The sequence below is a fragment of the Ascaphus truei genome, chromosome 3 (assembly GCF_040206685.1).
Source record: "Ascaphus truei isolate aAscTru1 chromosome 3, aAscTru1.hap1, whole genome shotgun sequence".
In the NCBI taxonomy this organism is placed as follows: domain Eukaryota; kingdom Metazoa; phylum Chordata; class Amphibia; order Anura; family Ascaphidae; genus Ascaphus; species Ascaphus truei.
In genome coordinates, this window is record NC_134485.1 from 202,563,214 (window position 1) to 202,591,000 (window position 27,787).

Here is a 27,787-nt window from a genome sequence, read left to right on the forward strand (position 1 = left end):
TCTGCTTAACAACAGGCACAAGATGTAAGATCTTGAGAGTAAAAAACAGGGCACTATCCCAACACACTTTTCTTTGCACTGTAAACATCTCCTACTGACTACTCCGAAGTTTGAAAAGCTACATTGACAGGTGATCAACAAAAGCATTAAGCCAAGCAAAAGCAAAGTGCAGCGTTAAGGTGATTTACCACATGGGATGGGAGTTAACAAATGACAATGATATTTAATACACCTAACGTAGGTTAAAAGAGCAATCCATGTCATTTTCCCCCCAGTGTTTTTCACATTTTTAATACAGGATTAAATACAGAACCCTATTAATATCAGCTCTGCGGACCTCCAGCTTCCAGAGATACCTCCGTAGGGGGTGCAGGTATCTCTCAGCAGTATTCTGCAACAATTTAAAGCTCCCGCTTCACATGGGCCAATAGGAAGCCGCACCGGGTGATGTCACGGCTTCCTATTGGCCCGCAGGGTGCAGGAACTTTGAAAATCCACCTATAATGTGAACCCTGGAGCAGCAACCGGCACCCACTGCAGAGGTAGGTATCTACTGAAACAGGGGGTTCCAGGAGCTGAAATTAATGGGGTTCACCTCCGGTAACGCCCTGCTTCAATCCTGAATTAAAAACATATTTAAAAAAACTGAGAAAACAATGATAAAATAGAATGGATTGCCGCTTTAAAGCTACTTGACAGAATTATTTAAATGATGAGAGTTCATACTGATCATGTTTGTAAATAAGAATATATATATATTTGTTATATAGCCCTGACAAGATATGCAGTAGATTGAATGTTTGCAGGCACAATGAATCTCTGTCCCAAAGAGCTATTAATCCAATTTTGGTGCCTGAGGCACAGGGAAATTAAGTGACTTGCCCAAGGTCACAAAGAGATGACACTCGGATATCAACCAGGTTCACCCACTTCAAAGGTAGCAACACTACCACTGAGCTACTTCTTCAGGGCTGGATCTACTGGGGTATCTCAGCCTTTGATCTCCCCAATTAGTGTCCGTTTTCCCAAGTGTCCCTCAGATATTGAAGGAACGTCCATAAATCTTATAGCTGGGGTGGAGCAAAGAAGATTTTTCCCAGGCCCCCTTTCCTTCAGTTTGTTTTGTAACTGAAAGCAAATTAACATTTTCAGACATTAAAAAAAAAAAAATCGAAAGCAGTCAGTGCCATTAGCTTCTTCTAGCCCTAAATGTGGATGCCCGTTTAATCAGCCTAAGCCTCACCAATGAGAGACACAATAAAATGAAAATCAATCACATATTTTTGACCTATATAAAACAAAATATCTGAAAATATATTCAACTGTGCATACACTTGTGTATATTTTTTTTTTAATACTAAATCTATGCCACCGCAGCTGGTCTGCTGCTGGACATTGAGCAATCACCCACTTCTAACATAAGGTACGTTTTACAGGGTTGGGGGTTAACTTTAGGGGTTTTAGCGGTTAGGGAGGGGGGTTAACTTTAGGGGTTTTAGCGGTTGGGGTTAACTTTAGGGGTTTTAAGTGGTTAGGGTAGGGGGTTAACTTTAGGGGTTTTAGCGGTTGGGGTTAACTTTAGGGGCTTTAGTGGTTAGGGTAGGGGGTTAACTTTAGGGGTTTTAGTGGTTAAGGTTTGGGGTTTTAGCGGGTAGGGTAAGGGGGTTAAATTAAGGTGTTTTATGACAAGGGGTTAAGGTTTTTAGGGTAGGGCTAGCATTAGTAGTAGGGGTTAGCATTAGACAGTTTAGGGGAAGGGGCAACTTTAGGGGCTTGCCTTATCGGCGAAGCTAGCAGTGGCTGAGTGTCCCAGCGGTAAGGAGACTTACGGCCAAGCACCGGAGGTCATGAGGTTGGAAAAACGGCTGAGACCAAATGTTCTAGACCATGAGCAGCCATCTTGCTACTATAACTAGTGTAACAATAGATATTAAAGTCATACCTGCTACTTTCCAGGGGTGTGAAACAAGACTGCGGCTTCAAGGACTATGTAGCTATGAGAACTCACTGACCAAACACAACCATTATCTATAAAGAACTTAAGAGGGGGAAGGGGGGGATAAACACCTACAGAGATGCAGAGGAACCATGCCCTGCTTCCAGACATGACATAGGTGTTGGAAGGCTAAAAAGGAGGGAGAATCTAACATTTTGCTTATACAGAGAAATCATATCAAGAATACTAGCATATGGCATCAAGCAAAGTCAGCTTCGAGGCATTGGGGTGCATTCACTAAAACATGATTCAGCTCTCTGGGGCAGGGACCCGTTTTCCTAATCTTTATAATGTTTCATATTATCTTGTCATGTATTACTGCTGTGAAGCCCTATGTACATTGATGGCACTATAAAAATAAAGATATACATACATACATAACCATTATCACTCGTTAACGGCCATTCACTTAAATAATGGCAACCGTACATATACTCAATGTTTAATATAGTCTGTCCCCTGAATAATGTGACTAAATGAAGAGATACCATTTACGGATAAAACCAGTGCCTTGTATGTGTCCAGTTTACATCAACGATAGAAAATAAATAGCACCTGCTTCAGGATTTTTTACAATGTAGGGACTGAACAGCATTTGTTTCAGTGACAGATATTTCATGCCTAGTTCATTATTCACAGGTTTTAATTCTATGAATTTGTTTTATGGAAAGTAAACAGAACACACCAGGGCTTACTCTGAAATATCCATCTGCCTTTACAAAGTTTCAAAACGAGTGATTCCACTGTCACTTCACAAATGCACTTGGCTTATTAAGCTGTCACTGAGCAGGCTTGATTACCTCCAGACTTGAAAGCTACAGCGACATGGATCCATTTAAATAATTAAATGAAATGGAAAAAATCTCATCGTTTTGTAGTCTGTGGATTTTAATAACTCTGGTAGATCAGCAGAGCCACTTGACAGTCTGCCTTTCAAATGCTTAAATGCTCAGTAGCACCTATGCAGCTTGTCTTGTTCTGTTGCAGATATCAGAATGATGATATAGAGGGTGTCCCACACTTAAAGAGGAACTGTGTATTTACTTGTAGGAGATCCATGCCGCTGTTAGTGTGGGGCACCCTGTACTGCCGAATACTTTACCATCTTTGGAAATAATGATTGGGGGTCTGCACAGAAAGTTCTGAATGATCTATTACAATATATGAATGTTAATAAATATTTACATAATTACACATGCTCTGTTGGTTCCACTAGGGCTTATCACATATATTTAGCACTAAGTGGGTGATGATTTAACACCATGATTTAACCCTGGGGTGTTTACCTGAAGAGCACAACCAGGTTTAAAGATCATAAATCTAATTCTGCTTCACAATAAATAGATATGACAAGCTTGAATGCTTTTTTAAATGACTGAACGGGATACAGTATTCCTTTTCAAATCAAAATATGATAGAAAGCATAGCCCACTTGGCAAGACAAAGGCCTCGTGAGCAAAAAAGACTGCACCATAAAAATCAGATTGCTTTCAAGTTTACGTTTTGAGGGTTTTTTTGTCCTAGAATTGCACCCCTTAATACATATTCTGGTATTCATCAATAGCAGTTAACTCTGCAGGTGCAATGCACTATATCGGGGATTGATCCATCCGGCCCATAGACGCCTATGTTGATGTGTTTTTAGACAATGTACTCATTTGATTTGCGTCTCTAAGATCTTGTTCGGCAGAAGCCGTACATACAGTATCGTTCATAGTGGAATGGTCGAAGGTGAGGAAACATGGGAGTAAAATGAAGGACAGAGAAGCGGAACTTGATGCAATAAGTGCACCAAGTAATTCATCCCTAACTCTGTGCACCAGTTTTGCCCTAATATTGCATTGATAGATAGGTCCTGTACATTTTTGTAGCATAGGAGGCAAATGCTTATAACACACTTTTGTAAAACAAATGATTACAAATTTACAGTTGACCTTCTTCAGTGAGATCAAGAGTTACAAACCATTAAACAACAATGCAGCTAAGAACATGTATATATATATATATATATATATATATATATATATATATATATATATATATATATATATTTTTTTACTACTACCAAGGACAGGTGTGCTAGAGTTTGGCTATAATTATGATATCACTTGGGGCTGTATTCTATACAGTACAGTAGCGATGAAGTCAATTAATAATATAGAATATTTTAATATATTGGGACATCTAGTCAAGAGGCATAATTGATTAAAAGGGTGAAACCATTAACAGAAAATGGTATAGTTTGTCCAAATGTAAATGAGGAAGATGTGTCTGCTGAAATATAAAAAGTATATCAAAGTACACGGCTTCTGATAAAATAAATCATCAAAATTACAAATCCCTTGTTAAATGATAGACTTTCCATGTGCAGCAATCAAAATGTGGTTTAGATCAGAATAACCGACATTTCGTCTTGCAGGTTTTATAACGCCCATGAAATCCCTATTTAAGATTCCTGACTGATCGTTCTTCTCCCAGTGGGAACAGGCTCACGCTGCATGTCATCTTTCGCACAGTAAAACGTGTTATACAGTTTATGAGGGCTGACAAATTTTGATTAAAAACAGGATACTGCATCTCCAGTAGAAATGAATCACATGAATGAAGAGTCTATAGCGCCAAAGCTGAAGTGAGCAAAAGCAATGGGAATTCGAAGACGAATGATTAGGAAAAGCATTGAAATCTTGCCAGGTTATTGAGGGGAGATGTTTGAAGTATGCTATAGACAAGCCAACGTTGTAACACAGCACTTTTAAACTCACACTGTGGCGGTAGAAGGGGTCAACTTTTGTAGGGTATTTGTCAAACTGCAAAGGGATCAAAGCAAATCATTATTACTGTGTCTCTTTAAAGCAGACATAAAGACCACCCTTTATTACACTGTTTAACAACCAAGGCCCTAACTGCAGGCACACATACATTGTTAACTACTGCAATGTATAACCTCCACCAAGTGAATGCTGAATCTATTATCAGTTCATCCTGATGGTTTTATGGCGTAAATAAAACTCTGCACTGAATTTTGTGCACACAAAGACATTTTTATAGCTGCCTTGTATCTTATTTTTATGATAATAGATGATCCCTATAAATACATTTTCCTACAATGACATAATAATACTGCAATGAGACTGCTGCAGTCACCCAAGAAGTGCCTCACAAGTAAAATACTATATTACTTTCAGAAATAAATAAGCATATGTTTTATCCTGATCTGTCCATTGATGCTGTATAGATGTATCTGCGAGTAGCTTCATTTGCTGACATAGGGCACATACATGTACATGCTGGTTAACGTATCATTGCTCCTATCAGGGTACTTTGGGGAGGAAACCAGGGGAGCTGTTGTCATCATCCATTGATTTGCATTTGGATAAGAGGTCTTTTGAAAGTGAGAACTCATGAAACATTGCACTGTTCAACTAAATATCAGGGGGTTGAACTTAAAAACAGGGAGAGTTGGTTAGTATAAGTTTTTAAGAGTGAGTAAATATATACTGTAGCATCACTTGTTTCTCAGAATAAAAGTCCCAGTGGGATTGTTTGTGGTTGATATATCAGGTGCTATTTATTTGCGCTTGCTTTGCACCAGAGTAGCTTCAATACAGAACCCTCTATCTGTTGTACTTGTGAAGCCAGCACCCATCCAGTATGTATGTACTGGCGAACTTTGAAGAACTTAATATAAAAATACAGGTTTCATGAATTACGTTCAGTGCAATTAAACTGGTTCCTATTGCAACGCTGTAAAGGTCATGGAAAATGAAGAGAATTGTTTTCAGTCATCTAACCTGTGGATTAAGATCTGCTTTAATGCTGCTGATAAAAATCATAGTGGAAAATGATTTATTATCATTTCAAGTGTCACAAAACACAGTAGTAGAAATGTAATACTGTATGTGGACCAAAAGTTGCAGAAAACCATTGCTACATTTGCCCCAAATTCTTCTTTTTCCCTTCCTGTTTCCAGTTTTCTGCTATTGTCTTGTTAAATAGCTATTTGACCTTGTCTTATAAGAAATGGTACTAACTAGATGTAGATGGGGAGCTTCCTCAAATTTCATAAGAGAAGTGTATTGTGTATGTGGTTAAGCAGGCTATAACTGGTTAAGAAGTTAGCATATATACCCAAGTAGAGCTCAGCCTTATTATCATTAATGGCCAAAAATCTTATTCCTGAATGCTATAAACAATTCTGTTTTTCTTCTTAAAGAAATGTGCAGACATTTCAAAACAACACAAGCGGTACCTGGAGAAGCAAATTGGGGTTGTTAAAAAAAAAAAAAGGATCAAGCTGTTAAACAGTAAACAAATCCGTACTTGGGTACCAACCAGAAGCAGAATTAAGAATAGAGTTGTGTTCTACTTATCCTTACATTTCTGCCTGGGGTACGCACCATGGGCGGTGCTGGAGTCGGCATAATGGCGGTAGGCGGGATGGCGTGCGGGAAAGGAGTAAAGGTGTGCTGGTGTGTGTGCTGATGTGTGTGCTGGTGCTGATGCTGGTGCTGGTGCTGGTGCTGGTGAAACTCTGTCCTCAGGTACGGTGGCGGACCTAATGATGCTCCACGGTCTGCACTCTGAGAAGCCAAAAAGCGGGTGTTGAGTTCCTGTCTGAGAAGCTCTTGCTCTGAAACACAACAAAGACATAGGAAATGTGATTGTCCTGTTGGTACAACATGCCAAGAACCCCAAAACATATTTTTCCGTTAGTTGAGTCAACTTTGGAATACAATTCAATTCAAATTGGGAGCAAACCAATGAACAGTGTATTTTTTAAAGCTCTCCACTGTTGTTAATTTAATAAATGACTATATTTGTCATATGTTATAACATTAATTTTAAATGGCCGACTATGGTGCCTTAGATTTATGTTACTCAATTATTAAAACCTGTTTCTGAAAGACAACCACACAATATGTCAGATTTCTTTTGAATCCATTGGAGGCTTTTAAATGACACACTTTACATGTTGGTCAAAGACTTTGGTCTGTGTACCTGAGTAAGTGCTGTTAGCTGGATGTCCTGGAACTTGAAGTGTCCCCGAAGTCAGTGGTGGTGGAGGAGGTAAAGCAGCAGGTGGGGCAAACATATTGGGGTGATGCTGGTGAGCAGGAGGTTGGAGGGTGGGTGTAAAGCTATGCAAAGGACTGTGGCTTGGTAAGGACAGGGGATATGGTGAAGCTGAAGAATGGCGAGCCAAATGTGATTGGGGCACCTGACTTTTTGCCGGAGTGCTGCTTCTGCTGCTGCTGTTGAAAGACAATCACAAATAATTCAATACATCAATGGTCACAAGTAGTTTCTGAGCATCTATACAATGGGCAGCTTATTATAATAAAAGTGTAGTCCAGACAAATGTTTTTTGTACAAACTGTTCTTAGTTTTCTCTATGAAACTGCAGATAAGTTTTTTTGTTGTTGTTTTTTAAAGAACCCATCTGCACCTAGTGATCCGCTAAAACATTTATTTTCCCTTTGTGGGGGATTGTAGGAGAGTTGGGGTGATGATGCAGCATTGAAAGTGCTCCCCCCCCCCCCTCGGTTAGGTATAAATCCTTAATAAAAATTGTTATTTGTGGTTGTTGTTTGCTATCGTTTTGCAGTTTTTGAAAGTAAATTGGCAAATCTAATTTTTTAAATGATTTGTTAATTATGGTAATAATAGAAATGTTTCTGCTGCTTAACAGTTGCATAAGGCATGTAAAAGCATCACATAAGTGACTACTTTATGGACACTCCACACACATTTGCACTCATGTCTATGTGCACCTTCATTCCTTTACATACTTGGGACAGCACCTTTAGCACACACATTCTCCAAGTATGTTCCCTATTCAGGGTTGTGCAACTTCTTCAGCACTTTAGTGGCACCAAATATATTATATTACTGAATTCCAAATTCATTCTGACTCTAGTTACCCTGCTATCTCGGATGAACAGTTTCCCAAACTTTTATTCTAGGTCAAATAGTTTGTACTGCACACAATTGTTCAATAATTGCTTGATCAATATGAATTTTCCACAAATAATAACTAAGAATTGTAATGTTATTGTTTCACTTTAACCTGATTGGATCTGGTAATACATAAATATAAATGTGATTGCAATATCACAATTGGTTTTCTTAATTTTCCTCTATTATAGTTAATGCTTTTCACAAATAAAAAAAAGGGTTCCGTGCCAATTACTATGCTGGTCTGCCTTTATTTGAGATGTTTGATATCAACAAGGCAGTTTGATATTCATGTTAACAAGGCAGTTTAGGTGGCCCCTGCATAATGTAATAAATATATGTGATATTTGGCTAACATCACAAATGTACTTAAGCAATTATTTTGTACTGTGGCTAAATTTGCTATACGGTTATTCTGTACACCTTATAATATAACCAGCTTTGGACTGAACAAAAAGGTATACCTTCCAACATACTACCCACACATTTGCATGTGAATAATCTTCCTGGGTTTAACCCTTTCGTGCCAAGAAGGCATCCATAAGAATTCTCCAGCTTGATAGGGTAAAGTCAAGCAGTAAAATCAAGTATTGAAAATCCAAGCAATATGCAAAATGCTGCACAATTAATTCCTGAATAAACAAGATTGTGAGAGCAAATACATTTCTAAGAGTGATCGATTTACCAACCTTAAGCTATTCACGCTTAAACTACTGCTGTTGTAGGTGCACAGAGCTTGGGGCAAGGTCTGGGAAGGAGGTCGAGTTTGCAATGCTGGGGGACTCAGATTAACTGTCTGAGACTGTGGCTGAGCCTTTGGTGGCAGCTGCACTTGGGGTTGAGGTGGCAGCTGTGCTTCTTGCTCTAAAGGAGCATGAGGAGGTTGAATAAGCTCAGACTGCAGTTGTGTAGGTTCCTCTGTTGGCGAAGCCAAAATAAGGCCAGGAGAAGAGAGCAACAGCTGTGGCTCCAACTCAGATTGGACGGTAGGTAGAGATGGTGGGCACAGTTCCTTGGACACTGCAGCCTCAAACTGCAGCTCTTTGTTGCTGTCCTGGCTCTTCTCTTGACTTCTCTCTAGTCCTGATACTTTTGGGACAATTGGACCCGTAGCATCTTTGCTGTCATTTGTTGTCAGTACACTGACACCAAGCTCTGTATCTGCACAAAAACACATATTTAAATGATTCATTAGTGATTGTTTTCCTGCCTCAACTTCAGTTGATTATCTTGTCACATTTCACAGAAATCTCTTCAAATGAAAATACCAAGCAAAAACATCCCTTATATGCAGAATCAGTGTTTACACAGAGTACATTATTTAAGCAATAATCCCAGAACAGGACATTACTAGCCAATAATGCCCTGGCTGAAGGATTTGAAGGCCGAGGCCGTATAGAAATTGACCCACCCCAGCCCAGCATCTTGTCCCCCAATCACCCCACATTGTATCCGGCCCCCCCCCCCCCCCAATTCCCAGCACAGTGCCGGATTTCTGAATCCCCCCATGGCCTTGACAACATAGCGTCTGGTTCCTGGATGCCCCCTGCATGCCCCCGTATAGTGTCTGGTCACCCAGCTCCCCAGCATAGCGTCCCCGCACCGCATGTCCAGTATGTGGGCCTTCCACTCTAAAAGCTGATGGGCAAGATGATGACATTTGCGGCCTTTACTGGGAGAAGAATTCCTGGAAATCGGCTTTTAGAGCTGAAGGGACCACCAGAATGTGAGCCTATCATTTATATTACTACAGAAAGAGCCTTTCATGTCTATATCATATCATTTCATTCCAAGACAAAGTAGTTGGGGGGGAAAAAACAAACATCTTTTAGCAGCAGAGAGGCCACAGGTGGTATATCAGTTTGCACATCATTACCTATCTAATGCCAGATGCTGACAGTGGAGGCTATAACATCTTGCACTGGAGAACAGATGTTTTTTTTCAATGAGGTGGTCCAAAAAAAAAAAAAATCTGGGCCATTGGTTTTAATAGATTCAGTCACAATCAGTGTAGTCAAACTGAGCAGCAATATCAGCGCTGTATTAATGTTCAATATTTGAATACAGAGACCTATAATACACCACAGGAATAAGTACAACAAATATATGTAAACATTAGGAATAATATATAATGTATATAAATATAGAATAACTAGTAATTTGAAGCTAGTGAAATGCTTTATTAACCAGGTGGGTTTTCAAGAGGCAATCAAAGGCAGATTTTTTCGTCTTCCTTTTTTTCAATACAGTATTGAAGCAGGGGGTCTCTGGAGCTGAATCCCATTTCATCTCCGGGGACCCCCTGCTTCTGAAGGTGCTTACGTCAGTAGTGGGTGTTGGTTGCCGCTCCAGGGTTCACATTATGGCAGATTTTCAAAGCTCCCACGGCCTGCAGGCCAATAGGAAGTCGTGACATCACCCGGTGCAGCTTCCTATTGGCTCATGTGACGCAGGACCGCTAAACTGCAGAAGATGCCGGCACCACCTTCAGAGGTAAGTATCGGCGGAAGCAGGGGGTCCCCGGAGATTAAATTAATTGGGTTCAGCTCCGGAGACCCCCTGCTTTAATCCTACATCAAAAAAATGAAGAAGAAAGAAACGGCTTGGATTGCTCCTTTCAGATGGGACTTGAATGTGAATAGGGAAGGTTCTTGGTGTATATTAAGGGCAAGAGTGTTCCAGGTGTAGTGGGCAATAAATAAGAAAGATTTAAAGTGTGAGAGCAGTAGAGGTGTGTGGTACACTGGAGATACCATAGCATCGAGCTGAGTGCATGAGGCAAAGCATGATATAGTGCTCTTAGATATGAGATATAATGTAAGGAAGCAGGAATTTAATGAAAAGCTGACAGGGGATGTCCGATATAGTGGCTCACCAAGCATTTTATATACCTTATCAGTGCAATTGGCCTCATGAGAAAGGATTTGACCAATGTAAATGATAAGAGAAAATTTGTATCTTGTGAAAATGTTTTAACATTTTTCTGGGAATTTGGGATTCAGGCATGTCAGCTGTTTATTATCTGTTGGACTAAGGATAGCATCATAGCTACTTTGCTCAAAAAGATTAGAGTAGAAAGAATGATTTACACATGGCTTTGAGGCCTGACAAATAGTCTTATCGCCCAAAGAGATTAGATACAGACTTTAACAGGGAAATGTTAAACGTTTACAAATACTTATACTTTGCTTTTTTATCAAACAATGTCTCAATAAAATACATTTAGTCTATTAAACATGCCACTGTCCTTAGTTCACTTTTATCCTCATGGGAACGGTTCCTTTAGTGAAGAGCAACAGAGAGAATTCTAACTGCATAATTTTCAATAGATTGACAATAAGGAACCAACGATTAGAGATGGGCAATTTGTTTTTGCGGGTTTGGATGGTCAGGTTCATTTGGTTTCTGGATCAGTCTCAAAACGAGCGATCCACCTTTTTCTGGTATTATTTTCTACCACTGACAATCCACATAGCGGATCATTATTAATCCGTACTCAGATTAAATCCAAGGGGGGAGAGAGCAGATATTTAGCAATCTGAGTATGGATTTTTAACAATCCGTAGTGCAGTTTTCGGATTCAATATGGCATCTGAATGCAGATTCTGAACATTCCACCCAGATTGTATCGAATGGCGGATTGGTAATAATCTGCTCAGATTTTTTAGTACCCAATCTGCGGCCGGATTTTGGTAGCGGGAACGGATTTGATCTAAAAAAAAAAAACAGGAAATCCCGGGAAACGGATTTGGACTGGTTCGCCCATCTCTACCCATGAAGTAGGGAAGACTACAATAATGATTTGCATTTTAGCTGTAAGGGCGGGTTCTATCACAGTTGTAGATAATAAAAACAAGAAGTTTCTGTGAAGGCAAGAAATTGAGAGGAGTCACATGCAATACGTAAGAAAATAACTTGTGATAGTGTATGGAGTATATGGATATTGGATGATGATGTAGTGGAGAAAGAAACCATGGGATTTGTTTAGTGGAGGTATGAGTATCTTACTACTTGTCAAAACTCAGCACATACCAACCAAGCTGTAAATTAACATTGGTCATAAAAATCAAACCTATCTGCAAGCAACAGTAAAGGCTTGTGAATACCCAACAAGAAATCCACCTAATGTGGTTTTTTTATGATTTTAAATTACGTTTTCTGACTTCCAGTCCTAATAAGGTGAACATTACAGCAATCGTAAACAAATAATTTCAGGACAAAGCTTACATTAATGATCAATGAAGATCGACATAAGAAGTCAACTTACATTTGTCTTCATTAATGACCTAAAATATATGTTCCACACTCGTATTCCTTGGAGGTGAGCTCCCTACCTACTTAAATTCACTCACATTAAGAGATGCTGGTTAAGGTTTTTTTTTTTTAGTGCCCCATGAGTGTTCAACATTTATTACACAAAACTCTCTTCAGTGTAGTAGGGATTCCTAGCACTGCGTCTCCTCATGAGAGGAGCTATTCTAGAAACAACAGTCCCATGTGCAACATCTGACAACCTGTTTGTGCTGTGAGTATTTGGCCCCACAGGCAATGCTCATATAATACATAGCTCAACCTTCACCATGGGCTGCTATTATGGTGCTCAAAACACCATTTTGTTTCTAGGTCATATTAAAGAAGCACTCCAAGCCATTATTTTTCTTATTTTATTTTTCATTTTTTTTAATACAGGATTGAAGCAGGGGGTCTCCGGAGCTGAACCCCATTTATTTCAGTCCCGGGGACCCCCTACTTCCGGTGGTACTTGCCTCCGTAGTGGGCGCTGGTAGCCACTGCAGGGTTCACCGTATGGCTGCTTTTCAAAGCTCCCGGGCACTGCGGGCCAATAGGAAGGTGTGACATCATCTGGTGCTGCCTCCTATTGGCCCATGTGACCGGGGGCTTCGGAGGTGAGTATCTCTGGAAGCAGGGTGTCCTCTGAGCTGAAATCAATGGGGTTCAGTTCTGGAGACCCCCTTGCTTCAATCCTGTATTAAAAAAAAATGAATGGGGGAAAAACACCTGGATTGTTCCTTTAAACCACTAGTTATTTAGTTGTACTGTTTTTCCCAATTTCAGCCTAACAACAGGAAAGCCTAACACAGAATAACTGTTTCAGTTATGTTTTTGTTTTTTAAATATCTTGCAGACCAATGAGTACTGAAATAATTATATCTTTAAATTAACCTAGACAATCAATGAAAACCCGTTTGGCACAAAGAAAATGACAAGTAAGCTTGACACATGCAGTGCACACCTACAACTTTTATGAACAGAGATGAAAGGGAAATGCAAAAAAGAAATAATATAATTATTTCCATTTGTAAAAGCTTAAATAGCAATAAAGATTTGCACGTAATGCTAAAATCGTCGCTGCTTGTTATTTTTTTTTTACAGAAATTGCAAACTGGCCGGAATAAATACTGTTTTTCTGAGGTAATCAAATATTTGTCATTAATGGTTGATTCTAGGGGTCTAAAATGACATCCAAAACGCTAGTGACAACTTCACCTCACACGTCCTTTGGAATAAATATACCTTTCAAGCCACCAGACAAATGACTCTGCTGGCAATGTCCATCAGCCTAATACATTATTTATTTAGCAGGAGGCTCACTGATGCATGAACAGGTAACTCTCTTATTCACTTTAAAAGCTGCAGTTCAAGCAATATCCTACATGCGTTTTTTAATAAATCAATTCTATGTTATGAGAAAATACTTGAAGCATTTAAAAAAAAACTATTTTAAAGACATTTTTAATGTATTCTAATGTAACAAGCATTTTTGTTCCTATAGCAACCATTTACAAAGTCACAACCCCTTCCCCTTCTGAAGCAGCGTCACTTTTTTGAGCCCTATCCACTCTCTAGCAGTGAACCAATTGAATCTAGTGCCTGCCTGGTCACATGATCTTCCTCACAGAACTTTGGCTGTCAGTGCAGCAGGAAAGCACCCAAGATGCATTTAGTGAACGAGCCGAATCTTTGCCGATCGATCACATGAGAACGGATCGATCGGCAACTTAGCCAATCACTTGTCAGTGTGTAGATTGTGTTGATGCACATATTGAATGACATTTTTTATTTATTTAAACAACAGCTTGAACTGCAGCTTTAAAAAAAACAACCATAAAATAACAAAAGAGTGACTGCTGTATTAAAGCTGCAGTTCAGTCAATATCCTGCATGTGTTTTTTTTTAATAAATCAGTTCTGTAGTAAGAAAAAAATACTTTTTGCATTTTCTGTTTAAAAAAAAAAACAACTTTGAAAGACCAATTTTCTTGTATTCTATTTTAACAAGCATGCTTGTTCCTATAGCAACGATTTACATTCCCCATATTTAAAGATGTCGCCAAACTTTGCCGATCAATAGACGGAGAATGAATTGACCGGCAGCTATGCAGTTCTTTAAGTAATTAGAGATTGGCCACATGAAACTATTGAAGTAAAAAAAAAAAAAAAAAAAAGACTGAACTGCAGCTTTAAAGATGAAATCCATGTAGAGAGATTTAGTGAGAGAAAAAAATGCTCTAAAGCATACAGCACTGCTGCCTGAATGCCTCTAAACTATCATTCTAAAGTGCCATTCAAATTTGCTAACAAATACTAATTATTGTATGAATTCTATATTTCATCTGTAGGAAATGAACTCATTCCCTATGTTCTATTACACATGGAACGGGATTATTAGACACAGTGGTTTGGCTGCGGCTCTTCAGCCGCCGAGGGACAGTTTTGGCCCGAGGTAAGACAATTAGCGTTAGGATTAGGGTTTAAGGTTAGGGTTTTTTTAGGGTAAGGGGTTAAGGTTTGGGTTTAAGTTTTTAGGGTAAGGGGGTTAGGGGATACATTACATGCGGCGGCAAACTATCCTGGCGGCCAAATGAAACAGCCGGGGCTGAAGTGTCGCAGCAATTGTCCAAGACGCCTTACACAGCTGAGAACCACTAAAACAGGTGGTTGACAGGACATCATTCAGTCTCTATTTCCTATCAACACAACTATCTTGTCTGTTGGTTATATTACAAGACAAAAGAACATGCTTGTAACTAGTATAACTAAGAGTCATGATCTTCATTAAATGAGCTTTTCTGCTGTTCAAATCAAAGGGGATTCTTTAATGGCATGAAAGCTGAAACTGAAAAGCATTTCTAAACATTGGCCCTTTGTGCTTTATACATTGGTGGGTTCTACAGCAGACGTCTCTTAAGAGGATACCATGGCTTCCTATGGGACACCGCAGAATGCAAGACTACTTTTCTGTCTGACACCAAAGCGAATAAACTGAAGTTCCCTCCCATGAGAGAAGCCTTTATTTATTTCTTCCAGTCCGTGTGTATGCGATTGCAGTTTATCACAAACTCAGTATTCCTGTTATGTTAAGGAGCAGTTTTTGTTTTTTATTACAGTCTGGACATTTGGGGACATTTTTACTTGTATATCTTAAAAGATAATAATGGGCGTAGTAAGCTTTCATGAAGGTAATAGAGATGGAGTCGGTGTGATCGAATCCATCACAAAGACAGTGCGTGGAAAGTGTGGAGCAGAAATGGAGAGCAGTAAATATGACTTTAATCGACACAATTATAGTTCCAAGTCAGTTCATTTCACTTTCAGTTATTACATAGGGGAAAGGATTGATTTAAATTGACTCCTATTCTGGAAAGGACTCAAAACTTTGCAGAGCAATGCATTGAGTGAAACAACAGTAGCCAAGTAGATTATGCATAGAGCTAGCCAACGTTATGGGACGTTGAGAAGGCCGAGACTGACACCAGACAATGTAACATGCACAACATGTTTTACACAAATGCTGTAGACATCAGATGGCAATTTAATGTATTTCACTATAAAAAGCTCATGATGCTTCTAAACATTAAACATCATCTCTTTGACAAAGCGCCAACGCATTTTAATCTGGTCTGTAACTGTTTCATAAGCCTATAATATATATCTTCTTTAACTGTGCATGCAATGTCGTATATAATGTATACCCTGTTCATTTATGTGACTGTATTGTAACCATGTATAATTTGTCTTAACTCTATGCCCAGGACATACTTGAAAACGAGAGGTAACTCTCAATGTATTACTTCCTGGTAAAACATTTTTATAAATAAATAAATAAAACAACGCAGGTGTTTTTTCACCTTCTAGTTCTGTTTTACCGTTTGCTATGTGCCAAATAAATAGATTTTTATCTCATTTTTGCACTCCAGCCCTTATATTTTTCTTGGGCAGTGCAATGTGCAGTGCACCGCCATTTGTTTGACTATTTTTGTCTTTTAAACATTACAGCTAATAAATGCACTTTTGCCTTTCTAACCTAGCTTTTATATCAACCTTGCTTTGCTATTTACTACAAATGTATTCAGCATTATTGAGCACATACTTCAGTTTAATGCTGATCTCTAGCACATATTTCTTATTACTTGTATTGCTTATGTGTCTCTCATACAATCAATTGTTCTCGTCTGTCGCAACAATTGTGTGCTAGTTTTATTTAAAATGTTCAATGAACATGATGTCTTGTGTAATTCAGCAATTATGCTGGAACAAGTGGAAAAATAAGGCAGTGCACTGCCCAAAGTAACAGAAGGAGGCTCACTGTTTTTAGCAACAAAAAAATAGATTTATTACATAAAAAGTGGACAAAAGGGTCCCCCCTAGGCCGCAGCAGGGATCCACCAACGCGCCTCAGGCAAAAATGCCCCCTATCAATGCCTGAGGCGTGTTGGTGGACCCCTGCTGTGGCCTAGGGGGGACCCTTTTGTCCACTTTTTATGTAATAAATCTATTTTTTTGTTGCTAAAAACAGTGAGCCTCCTTCTGTTACTTTGGGCAGTGCACTGCCTTATTTTTCTACTTGTTCCTGCCATCACCTGGGAGATTGCACGCCTATGAAGATTCTGAGATTGGATACTCCAGGAGAAACTGAGTGAGTTCACTTTGTGGGTCACTGTACCCCTTTTTTCTCTGATATATGGGATGTTGGTCTGTACTATTTACTTATGGTGCCGCTGGCATTAGGTACTAGTCCCCTAACCCTATTAGGGCTTCGTTATGCATTATATGCTTACATTGAAGGAGTTTATCTTAAACCTCAGTTTATTATGCCAAACAGGACTTGTTTTGTCTGATGCACTGGCTTTCTACACAGCAATTATGTTGCCCTGATATATTTACATACCCCAGAAAACATTTGTATGGAAGTCACTTATTATCACCAACAACCAAGTGCAGTTGTATTTGGAAAAATACAGACTTACCATAATGTGTGGCTTCTCCTTCTTCACTGTAGCTCCAACATTAGGGGACACCACAGTAGGCATCTCGCTTGGTGAAATAACTAAGATGAACTATATCAACATCACTTTCTGCTGCTATCATAGGCATCATTACAAACTGTGTTTCTGCAATTATATATGTACAGCTCACATGGTTTCTATAATTGCTACATTCTTTTTCTTTTATACATCCAATGCCTAATAGTATTGTGAGTGATTGTGTTTTAGACTCATCAGTATATCTTGATTGTACCCCTTTCAGAAGTTTGGCTGTAAAATCGTGCCTGCTGCTATTGATTCCTGCTTGTTGTTTTCATGATGTAGTTTGTGGAGAGGGATTTTTGTCTGTCTAATAGTCACATGTTTTTTATTATTATGATTTAATTCTGATAACGTCACAATTGTTGCTATGCTTGCTGATGACACTGTATTGCACTGCTCTCTTATGGTGGTTGATGACTCGTTATGCATCTCTCTGATTTGGGTTTACTCTGCACTTGGTCCCCTTCTGGTGCTATTCTGTGTCGGTGCTGCTGCCTTCCCTGTGGCTTGGTGGGAACTTCCTTCACCTGTTTGGCATTTCACTGTGGGGTATAACTACTACAGGGTAGTTGTTTGTCTTGAGAAAGGTTCTGATATGAACCGAAATGTTGATGTTTTTTCATTAAATATTTAGTATTTTCATTGGTAAGTAATGTGTGTGCTTGATTTTTTTCTTTGTATCGGTATGTCGGTATGTGTGTATGTGTGTATGTGTGTGTGTATGTATGTATATATATATATATATATATATCTATATCTATATATATCTATATCTATATCTATACATACACACACACACACTATTAAGGAAAAAAGTCGCCAAACAAAATATGTTAACCAGTGAAAAGAAGTAAATAACATTGGTTTAAGCATGAAAACAAATCCTTTCCATCAAATAACGGGAAATATTAACAGAACGTCAACAATCTAATACGAACAGAAGCGTTTGTGTTCCCAAAGATGCTTTCGCAAAGTCCCAATGGGTACTTTCTAAATCTGCTTACACAGGTAAAGAATAATGAAATACATATCCTAGCTTTAATGAAGACTCCAGGGCTTTCTGAATGAATGCAGTCTGTGCATAAGTAGAGTCTCCTGGGATTTCATTTGTCAGTTTTCCTAATCTCCATAAAAAGAAAATATGGTAATGATAAGCCTGTTTGAAAAAATGGAAAAAATATATAATCTTCTGTCGTTATGTGACAACAATGCCCGTGTTTGAGACAGCCCTGTGCCGAGTTGACAGAGCGTGTAATTATAATACAAGTGAATGTGTGCACTTGAAAGGTGCACATCGTTACAAGAAGTTGAGACCAAGCAGCAACATACTATACTTAGTTCTGACTATTGATGGATGCGCCGTTATTTATTTTATTGATTTTTGGGAATTTTTTTTTTCAACATCGAATTTTATTGATTTTTTCTACATCATTACAGATATTCAAACATTTTGTCACATGAGCTCCCTCACATAAATGTTTGAACTGTGCCTCGTAGTATTGTAACACACATAACACATGTAACAAAGGATGGTGAAGGGAGGAGGGGGGTTGCTCACAATTACACTGTTCAAATATGTTATTTGGTTAGATTTAGCACTGCGTTTTTCTACCAGGGTTCCAAGGAATTCTTGGGTTCCCTGGGCATTTCTAAAGTGTTCAATGCAATTTTCTGGTCATTAGAAAATTGTATTAAATACAGAAGAACTTACAATGCATCTGATCTCAGACACACTATTAGAGAGGATGGGGTTCCTTACAATGACACTGATAATAGACACACTATTAGAGAGGGTTGAGGTTCCTTACAATGCAGCTGATATTAGGCACACTATTAAAGATGGTTGAGGTTCCTTACAATACATCTGATATTAGATACACAAATATAAATAGTTAGGGTTCATTACAATGCATCTGATCTCAGACGCGCTATTAAAGAGGGCTGAGGTTCCTTACAATGCATCTGATATTAGACACACAAATAGAAATAGTTAGGGTTCCTTGCAATGCATCTGATCTCAGATGCGCTATTAGAGATGGTTGGGGGTTCCTCAGACTTTCACTTACTGTTCCTTAACCAAAAAAATATTGGAAACCACCGATTTACAACTTGAGCATGTTGACAAGAAAAAGGTTACAAAGGTTGAATTTAAGCAAAGTGAAGGCAACAGTGTGTTTAGCCAGATAATGTAATACACAGGATCACCCATAAGAGAGCAAATAGAGTCACAGAGAAATATAGGTGTGCCAATATTTTAAATCCTTTATAAATCTTCAATACTTACCAAATTGTACATTTTACAAACATATTGATGGCAAATCCCCATCTCCCATCAATTATAAGTTACAATAGTTTGCTGTTCTGGATACATCAACTATATCATTTTTGCTATCCTTGCAACAGATAAAAGAGAAAGTTGCATACTGGAACCCGAAGAGTATTTTTAAACTAGAGCTCTCAGGACATGTAACTCAAATGGTTTATAATGAAGGTACTGATATTTAGCATTAGAAGTGTCACAAATGGGTTAAATAATCATTCAATGCCACAGTCTTTGGGGGTTCCTGTGCCTTCCACCAGAAAACCAGTGAACTGTGTTCATTTTTAGCACAAGGTACATCAATATGATTTCTTAAATTACTCATTTAATAGCTATAATTTGCTGTCAGCTGTGCAATTCATAAGCACTCTGTTTAGAGCACTAACTGCACTGTAAGTGTTTATTAAAGCAGACTTTCCGTCTATTAAATTGGCTGGCAGAATTCCCAATATAGAGGCTCATGGCAGGAATATTAATATTCTGGCATTTAATGTTAATAAAGGGTCTAAGGAATAAGCGCCTTTCCAAACTTCGTGTTCATTTTGTATTTAATTTAGAAATAAATTGTGCTCCTTGAAATCAGTGGTGTTGGTAAATATTCATTAAAACGTGACAGCCATATAGCCTCTCATAATTTAATAACATGTTAACAGTTAACCAATGATAATTTGTGACAGGGTAAATGTAAAAAAAAAAAAAACTAGATCTCATAAAGTCGATGCATTTAAAATGTACAGTTGGTTAGGCTTTCAGCTAAACTCTTGGAGAACTGAAAGAAGCAACACGTACAGCCACCAACCTTTAATATAGAGGTGGAAAAATCTAACATTTACTCCCTGACTTGCCAGTGACCACCACGACTGGCAGCAGCGCTCCCCAGCATGTTTTCATGGCTGGTGCTGGCTTGCAGCGCTTAGTGTGGGTGGAAAAGTGGAATAGAGTGGGTAGCAGAGGCACGCAAGGGCTGAGGGCGCGAGTGAGTCAAGGCGCTCCAGCACTATGCTCACCCCTGCTCTCAATGCACACAGTGGCTGGGGGGGGGGGGGAGGAGTGTGTGTATCTGTCTGTTAGTGTGTCTGTGTCAGCAATGTCGCAGATACACAGAGCCGCCGACAGGTGGGGTTGTAGCTGGCATTTCCCCAATCCCCCCTATGCTTAATAAAACGCTGCCTCCTTAATATTTAATATTTTGTCCACCCGTTTTAATATATGCGCAGTATATACTGTTACCTATTTAGATGCACACTGCAAAAGCCATAGCACCACTGTCTCCCACTCCCTATGACTCCCTATAGAGTGGCAGTGTGAAGTCACTTGCGGTACTGGGACATCACGGGATCCCGCGGCCGGTGGAGGTGCTGGAGATATTGCTGTGGAACCCTGTGCATCATTTTCTAACACAGGGCTAACTGTTGCCAACTGAGGAATTAACACAACAGGAATCCAAAAGTTGAATTGATTAGGGCTGAGTTTTGAAGCACGATTGATAACATCACAGTGACTGCCATTTTTCCTTTCCACAAAATTATTTTTACGGTACTATTTCCCCAAAGCAGAAAACATTTCAAGGGAAAAGAAAAAAAGAGAAGCGCAGTGTCAACTGTCCCTGGGTGTAACGTGCTGATCAGGTCAATTGACAGTACATCAGATGATGAACACTGAGCATGAATTATTACCTACTTTTATTAACTCTAGAAAGCAGTTCATTGTCTTAATTACTTTAGGTTTGTGAAATAATGTAAGCATTAACTGCAAGGTAAAGTTGTTGCATCTATTAAAGGTGTTAAATCACCTGGGACAAGTAAAGTTACTCCAGTAATGTATCCCCTGATGAAACTCTGAGCCTGCCAGTTTGTAGCGGGAAGAGAAGCTTTGGTATTAATACAGTAATATTTGTAATTTGGTTAAATCATGGTAATTGATGACTGAACTTCATGCTTCATTTGGGTTGAGGTTAAGTTCCTGTTTGTTTGAGTCCCAGGATAGGGTCAGCAGTGCACAGCAACCAGAACAGGAAAATGGAGCTCAGTACATCAAGCTCTTTGACAAAGCGCTTGCTAAAGCGCGAAACGCGTCAGAGTTATCTGTTGCCCACCCATCCCTGATGTCACCTGTGCTAATAAAATGCTTTTAATTTGCTTGATGTGCTGAGCTCCATTTTTCCTGTTCCGGTTGCTGTGCACTGCTGACCCTATCCTGGGATTCACACCTATTGCTATTTTCTTTGCTGGAAGTATGGCAAAAGGAGTCAGGAATTTCTCATATACTTTGAGTACTATCCAATACCAAGGTTGTTCACCTATCATCTGGGATTTATTATCCACATTGTGATTTGCTTTATACACTCGAAGTGGTTACTCCGTGTAAGTGGGGTGGAGAACAGGTCAGACTGTCCAATAGGCTACATCTGTCTCTATTATCCATAAATCCCTATTTGGAGAGAAAAACAATTATCTTATTTTTCCACAAAATTTTGAGTGAGATTATTATCACACACTACTATCAAATCAGATGGACTGAAAGTTTCTGAACACCTTGAATATTTAATTTTTCTTGGACTCATATGGGACTTTACATATACATATATAGCACTGTTTTTATGGACTGTGGTTCGATATTTGCTACTTAAGTTCCTCTTCCATTTGTGATGTGAGTGGGCGTGACAGGGTCATGTGGCCACTGTGTCTCTGATCACGTGACCCTGGAGCTGGAATGCATGTGGTAAAAACAAACAGACAGACAAATTCTTCACACGATGTCTCAATTTCTTACTACATTTTACTTTTCTGTAATTTATAACTATCACTCTTTCTCCATTTCAATGACACAGTGTTAATTTATATGCAGGCACCATACTTCTCCTATGTACACACAATGTAAACCTGAAGCTATATTTGCAAACATTTCCAGGATACATTTAATTTAAAATTATAATATATATATATATATATATATATATATATATATATATATATATATATATATATATATATACATACAGCTGAACCCCGTTATAACGAAGTCCTTGGGGGCCACAGAATGAGACCGCGGCAAAATGGAGGTTTCCAAATCTTGGGAGCCACACTCAGACCGCGTTGTAGCGGATCACGCTATAATGGGGTTGAGCTGTATATATACATATGTATACATATATATACAATATATATACACAAATGTATATATGCTAATAATTTTAAATTAAATGTATCCTGGAAATGTTTGCAAATATATATATATATATATATATATATATATATATATATATATATATATATTACTTAAACTACTTAATACATCTGTTGCATTGATGTCCACAAGAGTTGAGATTCATCAGATATAATCTAGATAGATTACTTACACAGCACAAGCAAGTAAAGAAAACAAAAAAAATTAGACCTGTCTATACACTGTTTATTTCTACCTTTCATGATATCCTAAAATGATAGCCTGCACAACTGCTTAAGCAAATTATTTATGTCTAGACTTATTCCATTCCAGCATATTTCCAGTCTCTGCATGGTCTCTCTTCCTCCCTCTAAATGGTCCAACAATATCCCTTTTGTTTCATTTTACAATTTAATTAGAAGAACGGCAGGCCAGAATTCCAATTTCTGGTTCTTCTCAGTCACTGAAACGTAAAAAAAAAAAAATCTAGACAAAACTCACTGTTTATCCAAGTCATATTAATTTCAACTTTGTTTTTTTTTAGGGGAGGGGGGGAGGGCGGGAGACTTGGGCCTTGGCAATGCTCAAAGGAGATTATCATGAACTTGTCATAGTGTGTAAACATTAATTATAACCAGGAAGGTAGCAGATATGGCCTGCTCCTTTTTCGGAGACCTCAGAGGCTCGGAGAGCTGCTATAAAAAGCTGGCTTCAGCTTGGCTAAAGATTGGAGCGGGGGAAATGTAATCCCAAAAAATCATACAATGGTTTACAATGGCTTTATTGGAATCAGCTATTTTCATAACCTAAAGAGGTACCCCGTACTCCCCAACTCAACTCTATAATGCAGATTTTGTTCCAGGCTCACACAAGTTATGATTGAAGCCTACAGATGTAGCTAGACTAAGCATCTTCAGGGGACACAGTCACTCGCAGTCATGCGGCCATGTTGGTTGCGGCACCGAAGGATTAACGCCGCGTTGAGTCCAATTGAGAAGCATGGATCCCCCACAGCGTGATCGCAGCAGACACTGCCCCCATCACCGCACACTTTGGCTTGTTTGTCCGCAGCGCTGGGGACAGCAAGTCTTCCTACAGGTGTATGTGATAGAATTTAAACACAGCTTTGCAGACTCCCAATGATTTAACAAGATATTGCCATTGGACATCACGCACATTTTGACTGGCACTGTGCTATTTGCTGTCCCTACATATTACTTCAGGTGCGGTAGTGCTAGCACCATCAGTCAAATAAAATGCCAGGATCTAAACTGTTCTTGCCAGCTTTCTAGTGGTTCCAGATATATTTTATTGTCCAAAAGTGTATTAGGTTTTGTGGCACTTTTTTAAAAATATTGGACTTATACTAAATATTCTATAGGTCATGTCAATTTTAAGAGCACCGCTAGAGTACAAACAATGCATTTCCACAAATGACTTTTACAGGCATATTTTTTGCGATGTGATTGCTAAATATTGTGCACAAATCAATCTTTAATCTTCAAAGAGAAGCATAAAGTGGACAAATAACACATGAATCATTATATACTTCAGCAAATGCGTATGGGTCTTGCATCATTTCCTCCTCAGTTAAGATATGGTGGCCCCTTAGGCTGCGCTTATAGTGCCGGCGACAGCGACGCGACGTCGGGCTGCGGTCGCTGTAAAAATTAAATTGAGATGACTTCCAGCGATCGCGACCAAGCCGTCGCTACGTTGGCAATGAATTTTGACACAACGTTACGTCGCTGTCGCCGGCACTATAAGCGCAGCCGTAGAATAAATATTTTGCTTTTTAATTAAATAATAAATAGTAACTTTATTTCATGTAGCATTTTTCTCCCAATGGGACTCAAAGTGATTCACAATCACAGTATAGTGCACGGGTGCACAAACTTGGTGTCTTCCCCACAACATTTAAATTAAATGCAGGGGGAGCGCGCGAGGCCACTGTATATTCCTTAGTTTGTCTCCGGTAGCTACTGGCAACGCGTCGCCATGGCAACTCGGAGTCAAATTATTCCGCAGGCAATGCGACATCACATGGTGCGGTGACGTCACATAACGCTGGAGAAAAGGTAAGGGAGGGGGCGTGAGCAGGGGTGGAGAGCAGGCATGGGGGCGCAGACAAAAAGGTTTGCGCACCCCTGGTATAGTGCATGGTACGCAGCACATCAGAATTTTTACAAACACAGTTCCTGCCCAGATGTGTTTACAATGTATGTTTTTGGTGCCTGATGCAAAGGGAGATAAAGTGACCTGCCCCAGGTCACAAGGAGCTCGTGCTGAGAATTGAACCAGGTTCCCCTGCTTCAAACTCAATGTCATTGTTTACAGTCAGTGTCTTTACTCACTGATCCTTTTCCTTTGAGGGGTTTCAGGGGCCAGATTTAGTTCACAGTTACTTCTGGAAAACCATGCAAAAACAATGGCGATAATAACAGGTGTTTGTAGTGAGGTTTAGTTTCTGTAAATCCTTTTAATGTTCCGTCCCTGTTCTACAACACTTCACCTGCATTTGCATCCTCATTTGGAAAAAAATCTACACAACGATATCAAACTAAGCACATACAGGATTAGATGTAGATGAAAACTTGACTACCGGATGAGTAATGCAGTAGATGGTTCAGATCACAAACATGCCATATACTATATTTTTCTATTGACAGGATGGGAGCACACAAAAGGGCCTCTATAGCGCAGTACCATTTATTACACATATAATATTTCTAAAGTCAATCAATTAACTTAATACTTGTCTTTTAAGCTTATCTGTGGTCTCAATGAGTAGCGTCTTTTAGTTAGGGTTTGTTTACTCAAAACAACATGACAAGCCAAATAATCATATGTTACCTTAACTGAACTCTACAACGTATTTTACATTTCTATTTGTTTTTGCTATTTCTTCCTAATCCCCTATAATATTACATAGGCCCTGTTACCAAGACTTCAATGAAAAGCAATAGTACACACAAATTCCTTGTTTTGCTTCTCAAGTAACGTTAGTACAAAGGCCTGGTTGTATGTACACACATTTGATCCTAATGAAACATTCTGGCTGCTAGACCAATAGCTTCAGTAGTGTCCCAAGATTGGGACATACATAGACAGGATAGGGCTTAGCATCCTCATATAAAATCATGGATAAGAAAAAAATGTCAGATCAAATGAACCTGTCGGCTGATGCAGAGGCCTCCTAAGCAATGAGCACATACGGAGAGGAAATCCACACTAATTACTCATGGCTGTGCAGAGTCGTTGTTTGCACAACTAATGAAAAAAATGTTTAAGTAACTATTTGTTCTATATACATTTAAATTGCGCAGCCAAGTCCTTTATGAAAGGACAGGTGATTTGTGGCATTAACCGTGTAAAGACGCAAACATTCAATGGTTCTTCATTTTTTTAAAAACTACAAGGGGGATTTAACATATGAAATCCCTTCACACCATGTGAAAGGCTCACGGGTAGCCCCTCAGCTCAGGTATTTCATGTTTGGAAGCTGACCAGTCTCCATTAATTGCTGTAATAAAAGAATGTTTATTTACCCAGCAGCCTAAATTCAGCATTGGGTCTGCCTGGTTACCAGCTGTGCTAATCCCCATTACCAATGTAATCTTCCTCACTTCTTGTTTCATACCCAGCCAGTCAGCTGTCACGCAAAGTTATGACTGATTTCTTTAATCGCCACAGAGTACAAGTGAGCAATAATTGGCAATTGAATGCGGATCTCATGTTGCTCACTTGGGTGGGTGGCTACTAGATTTGGAAAACTCCTGGAGTTTCTGAAAGAACAAAAGCAATTTGTTCTATGTCAGCCAAGAACTTAAGTGGTTGAATTGCTGTGTATATATTGGGAAAGAAAGCATGCAGATTTTAATTGCAACTGATGCTTTGAGGCATAGCTATAAGCTCAAGTCCCTTTTATTTTACTTTAATTGTATATCAAACATAACCTTTAAAAATAAATGTAATAATCATATATATAAAATATGTGTTGTACCAGTTGTGTTAAGTGTAATGCTACTTGTGTCTCCCCCCTGTATCCCTGTACCCCTCCTTTTTTTATTTATTATTTTTGTATCCTCCTAACACCCATCTCATCCCCTTCTTACTTTTTGTACCCCATAAATGTGAACAAAATAAAAATTATTGTTTACATTTTTTTTATTATATATTGTATATATGTAGCCAGCCTCTTTGTTCGTAGTGATAACACAACATATCTGGTTATATATCTGAATATCACAGAGTTTCCATAGAATTCACTAGCAGTTATGTGGCAGTATAATGCAACATATCTCAGCATAATGCACCAGAGGGAACAATGAGGCCTTATACAAGTGGACACATATCGTGTTGTTTACTTCAGTAAAAAAAAATGTATATTAGATCTGATTTTACTGGGTGCCTCAGATTATTTCCTATATAGGTGTCCAAACATGCCTTATCCACCTGGAGAGCAAAGACACTTCTGTTTTTAATCTAAACTTTTCTACATTCTCTCCCTGATATTTAGTATAATGCAACACACAGTATAAAACCATAATGATGAATAACCATCTGAGCTAATGCAAAACAGCAGGAGCTCATAATGAGGCTCCGGGAACATTTGCTTCTATTTCATCAGCAGAAAGATGTGCTCTCTTAACCCTTGAAAGATCTAGTTAGTTTAACTGTGCGTAAACAGTGACATTAGGATAGCAGGAAACAGAACAACATATTCTTTCCAGGCTGCTTGCAAGGACGCCACAGGCTGTGCCATGTAAATTGGTTCTGGAATTAAGTACGTAGTCATAACACATATTGAGAATCTATTGAGCCTTATTCACTAAGTGGTGTTACGCTAAAAGGCACCTATCACATTTTTCCTTGAATGGACTGTAAGGCCAAGTCCCCGCTGGCTACTGCAGCGCCCGCTGTGGCGGACGATGCAGGGATAAGAGCCGCCCCACAATGGGGCCGGGCCCGCTGCGAGGGGGGGCCGTCGTGCTGCGCCGACAGAAACTCCTGCTCTCAAGAG

General features: G+C 39.0%; 1 protein-coding gene across 5 annotated transcripts in view; it reads right to left on the reverse strand.

Annotated features, from left to right (window-relative positions):
- Positions 1 to 27,787, reverse strand: part of AUTS2 (activator of transcription and developmental regulator AUTS2) — a 1,404,533-nt gene that overhangs the window by 21,533 nt on the left and 1,355,213 nt on the right. For 3 of the 5 annotated variants that reach the window (XM_075589953.1, XM_075589951.1, XM_075589955.1), the window contains 4 exons: positions 8,641 to 9,112; positions 6,995 to 7,248; positions 6,373 to 6,626; positions 4,759 to 4,803 (listed from right to left, as the gene is read on the reverse strand). In XM_075589953.1, the coding sequence (XP_075446068.1) occupies positions 4,759 to 4,803; positions 6,373 to 6,626; positions 6,995 to 7,248; positions 8,641 to 9,112 (1,025 nt within the window). The remainder of the gene's footprint in view (positions 1 to 4,758; positions 4,804 to 6,372; positions 6,627 to 6,994; positions 7,249 to 8,640; positions 9,113 to 27,787) is intronic. The other 2 variants (XM_075589952.1, XM_075589954.1) reach the window with 2 other exon arrangements.